Source organism: Odocoileus virginianus, chromosome 26 (assembly GCF_023699985.2).
Source record: "Odocoileus virginianus isolate 20LAN1187 ecotype Illinois chromosome 26, Ovbor_1.2, whole genome shotgun sequence".
NCBI lineage: Eukaryota > Metazoa > Chordata > Mammalia > Artiodactyla > Cervidae > Odocoileus > Odocoileus virginianus.
In genome coordinates this window covers 23,386,110-23,400,190 of record NC_069699.1, presented here as the reverse complement: position 1 = coordinate 23,400,190, position 14,081 = coordinate 23,386,110, and the positions used below count along the sequence as shown (strand labels likewise).

The 14,081-nt window shown below is 37.7% G+C and overlaps 1 protein-coding gene across 10 annotated transcripts in view; it reads left to right on the top strand.

Moving 5' to 3' along the window:
• CHL1 (cell adhesion molecule L1 like) overlaps nt 1-14,081 on the top strand; it is a 227,789-nt gene that overhangs the window by 202,186 nt on the left and 11,522 nt on the right. For all 10 annotated transcript variants that reach the window (XM_020880764.2, XM_070455658.1, XM_020880762.2 and 7 more), the window contains 6 exons: nt 850-920; nt 5,582-5,804; nt 7,044-7,159; nt 7,396-7,600; nt 7,803-7,925; nt 12,881-13,060. In XM_020880764.2, the coding sequence (XP_020736423.2) occupies nt 850-920; nt 5,582-5,804; nt 7,044-7,159; nt 7,396-7,600; nt 7,803-7,925; nt 12,881-13,060 (918 nt within the window). The remainder of the gene's footprint in view (nt 1-849; nt 921-5,581; nt 5,805-7,043; nt 7,160-7,395; nt 7,601-7,802; nt 7,926-12,880; nt 13,061-14,081) is intronic.

The following is a 14,081-nucleotide window of genomic DNA, read 5'->3' as shown; positions in this document are numbered from 1 at the left end:
AATTCTTTTTAATGGCTGAGTAATATTCCATGGTGTATATGTACCATAGCTTCCTTATCCATTCGTCTGCTGATGGGCATCTAGGTTGCTTCCATGTCCTGGCTATTATAAACAGTGCTGTGATGAACATTGGGGTGCGCGTGTCTCTTTCAGATCTAGTTTCTTTGGTGTGTATCCCCAGGAGTGGGATTATATGGCAGTTCTATTTCCAGTTTTTTAAGAAATCTCCACACTGTTCTCCATAGTGGCTGTACTAATTTGCATTCCCACCAACAGTGTAAGAGGGTTCCCTTTTCTCCACACCCTCTCCAGCATTTATTGCTTGTAGACTTTTGGATAGCAGCCATCCTGATTGGCGTGTAATGGTACCTCTTTGAGGTATTGATTTGCATTTCTCTGATAATGAGTGATGTTGAGCATCTTTTCATATGTTTGTTAGCCATCTGTATATAAGAGCAGGTTTAAAATGAAGACAGGTAAAGTAAGCTTTCTATTCTCCAATGAATAATAATTATATCACTCTGTGAACATGACTTTACTCCTTTTATATATATGTGTGTGTGTGGGTGGGTATATATATATATATATATATACACACTGCTTTATGTGAGGTGAGATGTGTTAACTATTGTGATCATTTCATAATATATATGTATAAATATTATATGTGAAATATATACACTCTAAAATCATTATATAAAAGTGCTGTGAATCTTTTTACAAACTGAGCCAGATATAAACAAATATAATCAAAGTTATGTAAAAATCTGTTTTTTTATGGGCAGAGGGATGATATATCTATAGATCATAGAATAGGGAAAAGTAATTTCCATATTTATACTTTTTCAGCTCCAGACAAGAATCCACAAAACATAAGAGTTCAAGCTTCTCAACCCAAGGAAATGATTATAAAATGGGAGGTAAGGATTCTTCATGTGTTATTTATTACCTTTGTATTCTTTTTACTTTTTTTAGGTCCACATGCTAAGTATAATGATAGAACAGTATCTTTTATTAATATGTTAATATGTTGTAAAATAGATTTTAACTATTGTAGATAATTTAAGAAAGTTTTTATAGGCTGATTTCATTATAATCCATCCCCCAAAGTTTATGATTCCTAATATTTTTATTACCAATATTCTTAATCCTCCCCCATTCAAAAAAAAATACTGATAATCTTTCACTGTCTTTTGGTACATGGCCAATAAAGATTAAGCACATCAAAAGTATGACCTCTACGGAACAGTCACCACTTACTAAGCACTATTAAGCATTCTGTGAACTCATCAAATTCTGAGACCAATGTTGTCAAGAGAGCATCATTAATACTGTGTCCTAGATACAGAAACGGGTCCATGGATAGACTGGCCCATTACCATACAATTAGAAATCAACAAAACTAGGATTTCCACATGGATATCTTTGAACTTCAAGCTCTACTCATTTTCTCTTTTATATATACACACACACACACACACACATATATATATATGTGTGTGTGTGTGTGTGTGTATATGTATATATAATTTGATAAGAGTTACTAAAATAGACTTTCCTCTTTGAATTTTGCACAAAAGTTTGTATCTGTTCAGATAACACTAATTTTTTTTAATGCCATTTCTAAATTTCTTCTGTAACAGTGGAAAACTTTTTCTATCCTCTGTTTGACATGTTTCCTGAACAAGTATTTTAACTTACTTGAAAGTAGGTTACCATTTAGCGATTCTGAGTAATAACAGATTTCTGATATTGAAGTCACTGAATTTTACAAGCATTTTTTAATGTATGCTGGAATATATTAATTTATTTCCACAACTCATTCCAGATGTGATTTTTGGAAGAATTTTAAATGTACAAAGTTTTGATTTCCTTTTTTCTTCATCATTGATCTTATACGATAACATTGCCCATACCTACAAAATATGTAGTCAAAATTTTTATGTAAAACTAACCCTTTATTTCCATTTCAGTGAGAGTAAGCTTTGCAAACTTAAAATTTGAAAAATAATTGGCAATATACAGAAGTTAAATATAGTCAAGAATAGTGTTGTTTTCTTGAATATATGGCCACACATAGCTACTACCACATTTAAAATTATGTTAGCATCTTATCCTTTTAGAGTATCTATTGTCTTTTAAGTTCCATAGAAATTTCTATTAGGTAGATGATATAACTGGATTAGATGACAATAATAGTGTATAATTATCAGGTCACTTGCTCAGAGAAGTGCACCATTTTCCACTAACGTTAGTTCATTAATTGTCACGACTCCTCTGGGAGGGCTCTAGTAGCTCCGTGCTGTCAGCATTACGTTCAGTAAAGAGAAGCTGGGGCTACAGTTTTGTGATCTTACCCAGATGCATGCCCTGAGTCAGTGATGAAAAGAGGGCTGGGATCTGCAGTCCTTCCTACTGACCATTCTATTCATAAGTCACTCTGTCCCCACCCGCAGAGGTACACAAGACTAATTCTAGTGCTTTCTACTTGGAAGAATGGGTTTAAACTATGAAAGTGTTTACAGTTTCTTTGAAAAGTAAATGACAGGTAATTTAGTAATTAACTGACCAGAGGAAAGAAATAGAGATTTGAAACTAAGCTGACAATTACCTTCATAATATATTCCATTGTGTTTCATGTCATTTTGAAATGTCAGAGGCCTAATAACTATAAGCATAACCAGTGAAATTTAAGAACATTTACTCATCAGTTATTCTTTTGCATGAATTATCTTGTAAACTGGAGTTAAATGCCAGCTATTTCCCCAAGCTGACAAGCATACAGAATAAATTGATTACCAGATCCCCTCCAAAGACTGACTTACAAAATAATTCCTATCTCCAAGATAATGATCAGAGAGGAGCAATTTGTCTTAAAAAAAAGGAAGAAAACGTTGATCCTCACAAAAGGATTAAATAGGAACAGACTGATTGTCCCTAATTCTCTTTTGGTTTATGTTTTCTTTTTAGCATTAACTATGAATAAAAGTATTATCAGGCCCTTGGTTTATATATGGCAGTCAAAAATAGTCTTTGTTTTCCTGAATGTATAATCTAGTGGGTGGGACAGACAATAGGCAAATACAGGAGAAATAAAATATATCATTATGAAACATTCAATGGAGAAAAATAATATACCAACTTTTATTTGTAACTTATTAGTGAATGTGCGTTTATTCATTGACAGGTGAACCTTATTTTACAGTCAAAATGGATGTCAGTTATCTTATTTAACTCATGTTCTATTGTATATACATTATGTTTATCAATTTGGCACATTAAATATTAAGGACTCACTTTTTTAAAAAGTGACATTAAATTTTAACTTAATGATGGAACTACTCTTTTTAGTTAACATTATTTTCTAAGATAATGATGAGTTTATACTTTATTCTTAAGTATAAATGTATTTATGTTACATTTGGACTTCAATAAAATAGCAAATAGCTAATCTCACAGATTGCAGAAAATGATCAAAACAAACAAGAACCCATTTCATTAATGTTTGGGAAATAGCAACTTCTCAATACCCTGGTTATATGATCACAGCCAAGTGGTTTAAGCCCTCTAAAGGATGTAGGACTTACTATTTCTACTACAATTGTAATCAGAAAACCACCAGCTTTAAAATGAATTTAGGCAGTGCAAAAAAATCTGTCCAGTTTGTAGATCAGTCAGTATAATCTTGCTTTGTTCATAGATCTCTTTGAAAATACAATAGAAGTACAGTTTTGTTCTAAGAAATTATACATAGAAAGTTTTACTAGCAGTTCCATGGGTTTTCAGATCCTTTGAAGGGCATCCACAGACCCCATCTAGAGATGCCTAGATGCCAAATTAACCTCTTTTATAGAGATGCCTTTCTTATGAGCAGCTGCATGAGGGGAAGGAATGCTGCTGATTTTCCCCCGCTCCCCACCCCACATCCCTGGCTATTGTGGTTTGTTATCTTTGTTTGGGATCTATTTGTGAATTTGTTGAGGTTTCGTTGTCCACTGTCTGAAAGCCAAATACGAGATATTCCTGCAGTTTCTTTGGGAGTCTAGGCGCCAAGGAGGCTGGCGATTTAGGTAAGATTTTTTCTTAACAGTGTTACCTAGGGTGGCACAGTTTGTTTTAAAATTTTTCAGAGAGCTTTATCAAATGCAACGATTTTTCTCAAAGCAAAACATGCGTAAACTGAATAATAGTATTTGTACATACTTATTGTCAGTTGGGACTGAAGGTAATTGTAATTCCAGATTGTAGAATGGAACTAAAAGCTTGTGACCTGACTTATCTGGTCAATGTGACAGCCTCTGGTAAGTTTATCTATATGAGAGTAGGAAATATCTTGGGGCAAAAGTTTGAAAGCAAAATATAAACAATGACTGTGAAAATCTCAGAAAGCTTTTGATTTCATATTTTTTCCTCTTACAGAACTTAACTATTACCCCTCGAATAAGCACCAGCCTTGAAATTATTGTGCTGATAGACTACTCTTCTTTCAATTTTATTCCATCCAATCCCTCTATTAAGTACTGATAAATTAATCTGAGTCAAGAAGTATTGCAAATTCTATAAAAACATTACATATGGTTATTGAATCACTTGCATATACAGGCAAAATTATTAGTTATACAAGTGACCCTTTTAAATCTATGGCTAAAATCAAATTTTTATGTATTGTATATAATTCATTTAAATGCATATTCCCATTTTTGTGATATTATGTAGATGGTTTAAATCACATTAATGTTTTTTAATTAAAGTATTTAATTTAAAAGCTACAGTAGAAATAACCAATCTCTTATTCGAGAAATTCCTCCAGTAAATATTTCTATACAGCAAAATAAACTGGAGGATGGGAGCACTTTCTGATAAAAGAGAAAGAAACAGAATGGGCAAGGATCTGGGAACTATTGTATGGTAAAGAGGAGCTATAAGTTATGGGTACTAGTGCATGCAAATACATATTATCCAAAAATATTTACTTGCTTTCTGTCTTCTCTTGGAAGGAAGATGGGGGATAATGGATGGAGTCAGATGGAAAGAGTTTTGACTGAAAAGCCATGAAAAAAATCCCACAACTATTTAGGGATCCTGGAGTAGGAAATGGCAACCCCCTCTGGTATTCTTGCCTGGAGAACTCCATGGACAGGAGCCTGGCGGGCTACAGTCCCTGGGGTTGCAAAGAGTGACTTACACTATACTTGGCGAACTCATAGCCATGTCCTTTTCATTTCTGCCAGTTCTTTAGGAATGAAAAAAATAGAATATGGAAGAAAGTGTCAAGAAAAGCTAAAACCCTCTATGAAATTTCTTAGTAAGTTCTTTCATATATGAACAGTTAGAATTCACAAGGGCATACTCCAGACATCTAAATTGGGGGATTCTTTCTACTTGGGGAGGGGATGGAGAAACTCTAAAGCTTAAATGAACAGAATGACAAAAATTTTCACAAGCATTTCCAAACCAAAGAGGGGGATTAAAGATCTCCCCCCAAATGATCCCTTTATTGCCACATTTCTTGTGCCACTTAGGGTGGCTTCTCTGCCCCCTGACTCAGCATATCTGTGATCATGCCGACCTTCTGTCTTAGCCTTTGAAAGCCATGGAGCAGAATGGACCCGGACTGGAGTATAGGGTGACCTGGAAGCCGCAGGGGGCCCCGGTGGAGTGGGAGGAAGAGACAGTCACCAACCACAGCCTGCGGGTGATGACACCTGCTGTCTACGCGCCATACGATGTCCAGGTCCAAGCCATCAATCACCTGGGCTCTGGCCCTGAGCCACAGCCAGTGGTTCTCTATTCCGGAGAAGACTGTAAGTGCTGTACCCGACACCCCACCACTTCTGAAATAGCTTCTTCTCAAGTAGACTGCACCCCTGTCGAGGAGCATTTTTGAGCAAGGACTGCATGCAAAGAGGCTGTACTTACAGTGGGAGATAAAAAGAAACTGGACACATGGGTTCTACTTTAGAGCTGACTGCAGGAGAGCTGTCAGGATAGTGGTGAGGAAGAACATTGAAAGGTCTAATTTTATTCAGTTTCTCCCAAAAATGCTACTTCCATAATGAACATTGAAGACCTGGAACCGTCAGTGCACACAGGTGTCCAGTCAGACGTGCCCTGACTTGTCAAGGACCTCCTAGCAGCTGCCTGCTGCCACACCCCGGCCTCAAGGCTGGAGCCTTCCTAAGGAAGGTGAGGTGCAGGCCCAGATTTCATATAGAATCCCTCACACGCAGAATTTTGAGGTACTAATGACATGATTTTATTATTAGATATTTATACCATAAGAACTGCTGCAAATAAATTTTTGGAAAAAGGAAAGACACTGCATTGCAAATAACTAGATAGTAGGCATTATTCTCATTGTTCTTACAGTATCCAAAGTAATCTTTTGATTCAAGAAGAGAAGAAGGGCAGGAATGTGAAACGACTAGCTCCTTATTTACCTGCCACCTGTGTTCTCACTACTCAGGTCTCCTCACTGGGAACTGATACATTAGCCTTGACTGTGGTGGGTTTGGTTGACTTCTCTGTAGTTAGCTCCCCTGAAGAATGGGGATGATGATAATACCATTTTATGGGACTGTTGTAAGGATTATGTGAGCCAATCCAGGATAGGCTCTTAGAACCGTGTCTGACACATAGACTGTGCTCAATTAATGTTGAACATTAATATGCTCAATTTTATTCATGTTCATCAAACTCCCAAGTCATTTGAGTTATAATATTAGTCTAGTTAACATGTTTCCAAGGCAAGGTGCCCATGGAGGATTTCATTGTCCACTGTTTTCAGTTACAATTGCTCACACCATATCCATCTGGACAGGGGCTTTTCTGTGTGGTACAGGCCCTCTTCTCTAGGAACCTATTAATATTGGGGCCCTGAAACTCTTCTGTAATGAGAAACTCTTCATTCCATTTGAAATTGACTTGAGAAAAGTGCTTTCCTCAGATTAAAAAATAAAAAAAAGAAGGATCACCTTTAGAAAAGGATCCTAATAATCGTGTTTGGATGATTTGAAAGCTAATCCTTCTTATGTGCCCAACAGATCCTGATACAGCTCCAGTGATCCAAGGGGTGGAGGTTATAAACAGCTCATTAGTTAAAGTCACCTGGTCAACAGTTCCAAAGGAAAGAGTACATGGACATCTGAAAGGATATCAGGTTTTTATCATAGCTTTTCTGCTCATTGTCAAGTTAATATATTTCCTGCAAATAAGAACTGATTTCAGAAGCTGAAAGAGAAATCTGCTACCGCTGGTGATACTCTGCGGTTCAGTCCCTAAGCCGTGTCCAGCTCTTCGCTGCCCCATGGACTACAGCACGCCAGGTCTCTCTGTCCTTCACATTCGTGTCCATTGAGTCGGTGATATGTTAAAGGGTTCCTAATCTCATTGCAGGTAAACTGGTGGAAGACAAAAAGCCTGTTGGATGGAAGGGCACATCCCAAAGAAGTAAACATTCTGAGATTTTCAGGACAAAGAAACTATGGAATGGTTCCTTCTCTGGATGCCTTTAGCGAATTTCACTTAACAGTCTTAGCCTATAATTCCAAAGGAGCTGGTCCAGAGAGTGAGCCTTTTATATTTCAAACACCAGAAGGAGGTGAGACAGTTTAGGATTAATATCTAGTTTATAAACAACAATTTAAAATAACAAATATCCCAATGGTCAAAACATTTCCTCCCTTATTAGTTAAGTTGTACAGATGTCATGAGTTAGCTCTTCAATTTAATTAAAAAAAAACTGTAATTTTTTAAACAAATTGACTGATTGGAGTGTCTATTGTTGGTTTCATGTTTTCCAGTACCTGAACAACCAACTTTTCTCAAAGTCATCAAAGTTGATAAAGACACTGCTACTTTGTCCTGGGGGCTACCCAAGAAATTGAATGGAAATTTAACTGGATATCTACTGCAGTACCAGATAAGTGAGTACATATTTGAATTAGATTCACCTATTAATGTTTCTTTTTTTTTTTTTTTTTTTTTTTGGTTGAGTATTTGGTTTCCCATGCTGAGAATCTAATTCATGGTTTGTAGGCTGGCATACTTACTTATATCACAGGGGTTTGTAAACTGGCTTGCAGATCAAATCAAGCCTGCTCCCTGTTCTTACAAGTTTTATTGGAACATGGCCATGCCCACTAACTTATATTTTTCTATAGCTGCAGTGGCAGAGCTGAGTAGTTGCAAAAGACATCACATAGCCCACGAAGGCTAAAATATTTACAATCTAGTCCTTAACAGAAAGGTTTGCCAATTCTTGTTTTGAGGGGGGAAAAGCAGTAAATTAATAGACACCAGAAAATATGCATTTTAACATTTACATAGGTATTCCCAGGTGGCTCAGTGATAATGCAGGAGATGCAGGAGACACGAGTTTGGTCCCTGGGTTGGGTAGATCCCCTGGAGAATCCCATGGACAGAGGAGCATGGCGGGCTTTAGTCCACAGGATCACAAAGTGTCAGAAACGATTGAGCACGCACACACTCATCTATATAAGATACCTTGAGAATTAGGAATATGCAAAGAAAAAAGTCAGTAAATGATGTAGTGGATAGAGAATAGATTGGTGGTGGTGGTGGGTGGCCCCAGACTTGGAAGTTGGGGAGGGGTAGGAGAAATGGGTGAATAGTTTGTTTCTATTTTTAGTTTAAGTAAATTAAATGTAAACATTGTAAACAGAGAAAGAAATGCTGTAGTGGAGATTCAGAGCACACTAACTTCTACCCTACCCTGCCTCTCCTGTCTCTGAGGCATGTTTCCAGTCTCAACTCTGCATGTAGTTGTGTTTGTGGATCCTCCTCCTGTAGCCCACTGCTGCAGTCACGTCATCTGGACCACCTACAGGCTCTCCCCATGTGCTGCTGGGCCACTAAGTTAAAAACAACATGTTTAGATGAAAGCAGATTATTTGAATCACAGCACCTCCCACCTGTTACAGTCTTCAAATCTTAAGTATCAGCTCAACATGGAGACTAGGGGACTGAGCTCATAGGAAAATGTTAAACTTCGAAGGCATGAATTTCTAAACAGCAGAAACATCAGGTCTATGGAAGCCCAGTCTACACTGCTTGCACAGGTCAACTGGATCATAACCCTGAACTGCCATCAGTCCCTTCAAGGCTTGCAGCAGTTCAGGTCAGGTATCAGCTTGAGCTTCTGTTTCTGCTTTGAGTTCCTACGATTAAACAGGTAGAGGCATAACCCTAATAAAGGCAGCGGTTTGGCATTTTTGAGTATTGGCTAGTTAGCAGGATCAGTAAAAATTAAGTACTCTCCCTTCATTTTTCGTGAAAACAGGAAGTTTATGAGGTATGAACCATCACTGATTTATGGATGAGAAGTATATAGGATTCACTTACAAAGAGCCATGCAGTAAAACAAGTGTTACGAAAAGATTGAAACCCAGCTCAGCCATTCCAGATGCTGAGCTCTTGAAAGTGAGTTGCTCAGTCATGCTGTCTGATTCTTTGCAACCCCATGGAGTAGTCCATGGAATTCTCCAGGTCAGAATAATGGAGTGAGTAGCTATTTCCTTCACCATGGGATCTTCCCAACTCAGGGATCTAACCCTGGTCTCCCATATTGCAGGCAGATTCTTTACCAGCTGAGCTGCCAGGGAAGACTTTAAGTCTCTTAAGTCCATGAACTGGATTTCAAACATGTAGGAAGCACTGAAGAAACACTTGAGAACTTTTCAATGTCAACTTTATTTGGTAAAGATAGATCTTACCTTTATTCTAATAATAGAAAACCTGAATATTAAATTCCTACCTTCATGTTGAACTGTATATAATATCTAAACTTGTTTTAAAAACAAGTGCTTAGAATATATAGAGAAAAAGCTGAAATATTAACAATAGCTGTGGTTACTGTACTACTTGATATGGGGGCTTTTAATAAAATAACGACTTTATATTTACTTCAGTTCAGTTGCATCCAACTCTTTGCAACCTGATGTACTGCAGCGTGCCAGGCCTCCCTGTCCATCACCAACTCCCGGAGTTTACTCAAACTCATGTCCATCGAGTCGGTGATGCCATCCAGCCATCTCATCCTCTGTTATCCCCCTTTTCCTCCCGCCTTCAATATTTCCCAGCATCAGAGTCTTTTCCAATGAGTCAGTTCTTTGCATCAGGTGGCCGAAGTATTGGAGTTTCAGCTTCAGCATCAGTCCTTCCAATGAACACCCAGGACTGATCTCCTTTAGGATGGACTGGTTGAATCTCTTTGCTGTCCAAGGGACTCTCAAGAGTCTTCTCCAACACCACAGTTCAAAAGCATCAATTCTTTGGTGCTCAGCTTTCTTTATAGTCCTACTCTCACATCCATACATGACTACTGGAAAAACCATAGCCTTGACTAGATGGACCTTTGTTGGCAAAGTAATGTCTCTGCTTTTTAATATGCTGTCTAGGTTGGTCATAACTTTTTTTTTCCAGGGAGCAGGCGTCTTTTAATTTCATGACTTCAGTCACCATCTGCAGTGATTTTAGAGCCAAAAAAATAAAGTCTGTCACTGTTTCCATTATTTCTCCATCTATTTGCCATGTAAAGTGATGGGACCAGATGCCAAGATCTTAGTTTTCTGAATGTTGAGCTTTAAGCCAACATTTCCCTCTACTCTCTCATTTTCATCAAGAGGCTCTTTAGTTCCTCTTCACTCTCTGCCATAATGGTGGTGTCATCTGCGTATCTGAGGTTATTGTTATTACTCCCAGCAATCTTGATTCCAGTTTGTGCTTCATCCAGCCCAGTGTTTCTCATGATGTACTCTGCAAATTATACAGCCTTGATGTTCTCCTTTCCTGATTTGGAACCAGTCTGTTGTTCCATGTCCAGTTCTAACTGTTGCTTCCTGACCTGCATACAGGTTTCTCGAGAGGCAGGTCAGGTGGTCTGGTATTCCCATCTCCTTCAGAATTTTCCACAGTTTATTGTGGTCCACACAGTCAAAGGCTTTGGCATAGTCAATAAAGCAGAAGTAGATACTTTTCTGGAACTCTCTTGCTTTTTTGATGATCCTATGGATGTTGGCAATTTGATCTCTGATTCGTCTGCCTTTTCTAAACCCAGCTGGAACATCTGGAAGTTCACAGTTCACATACTGTTGAAGTCTGGCTTGGAGAATTTTAAGCATTATGTAAGTAGCATGTGAGATGAGTGCAATTGTGTGGTAGTTTGAGCATTCTTTGGATTGGAATGAAAACTGACCTTTTCCAGTCCTGGGCCCACTACTGAATTTTCCAAACTTGCTGGCATATTGAGTGCAGCACTTTCACAGCATCATCTTTTAGGATTTGAAATAGCTCAGCAGGAATTCCATCACCTCCACTAGCTTTGTTCGTTGTGATGCTTCCTTAGGCCCACTTGACTTAGCATTCCAGGATGTCTGGCTCTAGGTGAGTGAGCACACCATTGTGATTATCTGGGTTGTGAAGATCTTTTTTGCACAGTTCTTCTGTGTATTCTTGCCACCTCTTCTTAATATCTTCTGCTTCTGTTAGGTCCATACCATTTCTGTCCTTTATTGTGCCCATCTTGGCATGAAATGTTCCCTTGGTATCTCTAATTTTCTTGAAGAGATCTCTAGAGATATCTATACTTATTTAGCTATCTATTAAGTGACTGAAATATTCTTAGATGGCTTATCTATTTTTGTGGCTATATGTTCTAAATAGTTGTAAAGTGTGTATCTGAGCGCTCTCTATGTACTTTGCTGAATTCTTACATTGATTGTGGTAGTTTTTCAATTGACTTGGTGGTATTTACAGGAGTGCTCTCAAGTAATCTACCAAGAGTGATTATTTTACTTCTTTCCTTGTGCTTGGATTCGTAATTTTTCATTTCCATTTATCTGATTGCATTGTATCTACAATGAAAGCAGTTTTAAGTTAAAGAGTAACTATATTTTTATGGTCTCTTGGACCAAGTTTGAGGAGTGTTTATTCTAGCCCTTTTCTTACCACTAATGGTTGCACAATCTTGAACATACCATTTCATCTCAGATTATTCTGTTGGTAGTCTTATAGCACTTTATGCTCTTGCTTGAATATCAAGATCTTGCCTGTGCTGCAGGTTCTTTGAAAGGCACTATCTAAATCTTATTTTTCCATACAGCACTTTACATAGTGCTAAGTATACAGTAGACATTTTAAAATACATTAATATATCAGTTTCTTTATATCTGAGTACTTGTTCAGTGCTGCATATTAAACCAGAAACTATGGAAGACTCCAGTAAATCACTGTTCAAATTTTTACAATAAAACTTTAAAAAGTACTTAGCTCAGATGGTAGAGAATCTGCCTGCAATGTAGGAGATCTGGGTTCGATCCCTGAGTCGGGAAGATCCTCTGAAGAAGGAAGTGGCAGCAACCCACTCCCGTATTCTTGCCTGGGACATCCGGTGGGCAGAGGAGTCTGGCGGGCTAAACTCCACAAACAGTCGCAAACAGTCAGACATGACTAAGCTACTAACACACACACACACACACACGTCAAGGATACAATGAAAATATACCAGTGGGGGAAGCTCATCATGGTTAATAGGTATGGCAAAGCTGGAGGGGTTGTCCGGGGTAGCACAGTGATTAAGAGCATGGGCTTTGGAGTTAAAAGGCTGTGGTTTAGATTCAAATCCTGGTTTGCCAGTTAGTGGCTCTAGATCTAGGCAGTGTGTTTATTCTTGCCAGATCTTAAATTACCCATGGATAATATGTCAGAATAATTGTATCTACCTCATAGAATTGAGTTGATAACTATGAATAATTAAGACAGCAGGCCACAAGCATAAATAGAAGCAGAAACAGGCATAACATAAGTTGAATTGTTAAGACTACAAAATCTGAGGTGTTGATATGCATGTTTCTTTCTTCAGTAAATGACACTGACGAAATTGGAGAGCTAAATGATATCAACATTACAACTCCATCAAAGCCCAGCTGGCGTCTCTTGAACCTCAATGCAACCACCAAGTACAAATTCTACCTGAGGGCTTGCACGTCAAAGGGCTGTGGGAAACCAGTCACTGAGGAGAGTGCTACATTAGGAGAAGCCAGTAAGTACAGGAGGTTTATACATGCTGTGTTTTTAACTGCTCTGAAAGGAAGGCGCCATGGTAGTCACTATAAATCAGAAATGATTGTGCTCTCAATCTCTCTGACCTTCTGTTTTCCACTGATGTACAGAATTTATTTCTCTTGTTTCTAAAATTCACATTGACTCAATTTATAGATTTCTGCACAATTGTAATCAAACTATAGCTTCAGTGTATACAAGGTCAGGAACTATAATTTTAATTAAACTAGGGGGATATAAGGTCACAAAGTAAATCATAAGGTTAGTAGAGCAGGTATTTTTCTTTTGGAAATGTTTCCACCCAGAAAAATGTTTGCCTCTTGCACTGGTAGACATTTTGCAACACTGATCTAACACATTTCACCTCCATGTCATGACTCATCTATACAATGATTCATATATCAATTTTATTTTACTGTCTACTGGATGATGCCAAGTAATTAGCTTGAAAATGGCTCATAACTTTATGGTTTCATTTGTATAATTTGTATAGTTTGCCTAATTCAATTTCACTTTTCTATTTTTTTTTTCCCAACTCAGGCCATTTCCCTTCCAAAATTATATGTCCAATTATGATTTTAGAAGTATTTTTACTAAGCTTTCTATGTTATCAACGGGGCATTAGGAGAGAAAATAAGAAGGTAAAACACGAAAGGGAAGTGGATTGGGGGAAAGGATATACACACTTTTAAACTTAAAAAAAGAGGGCCTTGCATAGAATTCAAGTTGATGAGACCTAGAGGGGTATTGGAGACAGGCCAAAGGGAATGGGAGAGAGCAGGAAGGGAAATATAAACAAGTCAGGTATGTATCATGTACTATGCATCCACTGTTCTGGATGCTTTCCCAAATTTTAGATTAAATGAAAGGTAGAATCCATGGGAAAAAAGCAAAAATAGTAATGAAGAAACTTGAACTATCATTTATATAAGACATATATTGCAGTGTACTTAAGTTCATCAATCACTATGAAATGAATGTATTTGTGTGGTTTTGCTGTG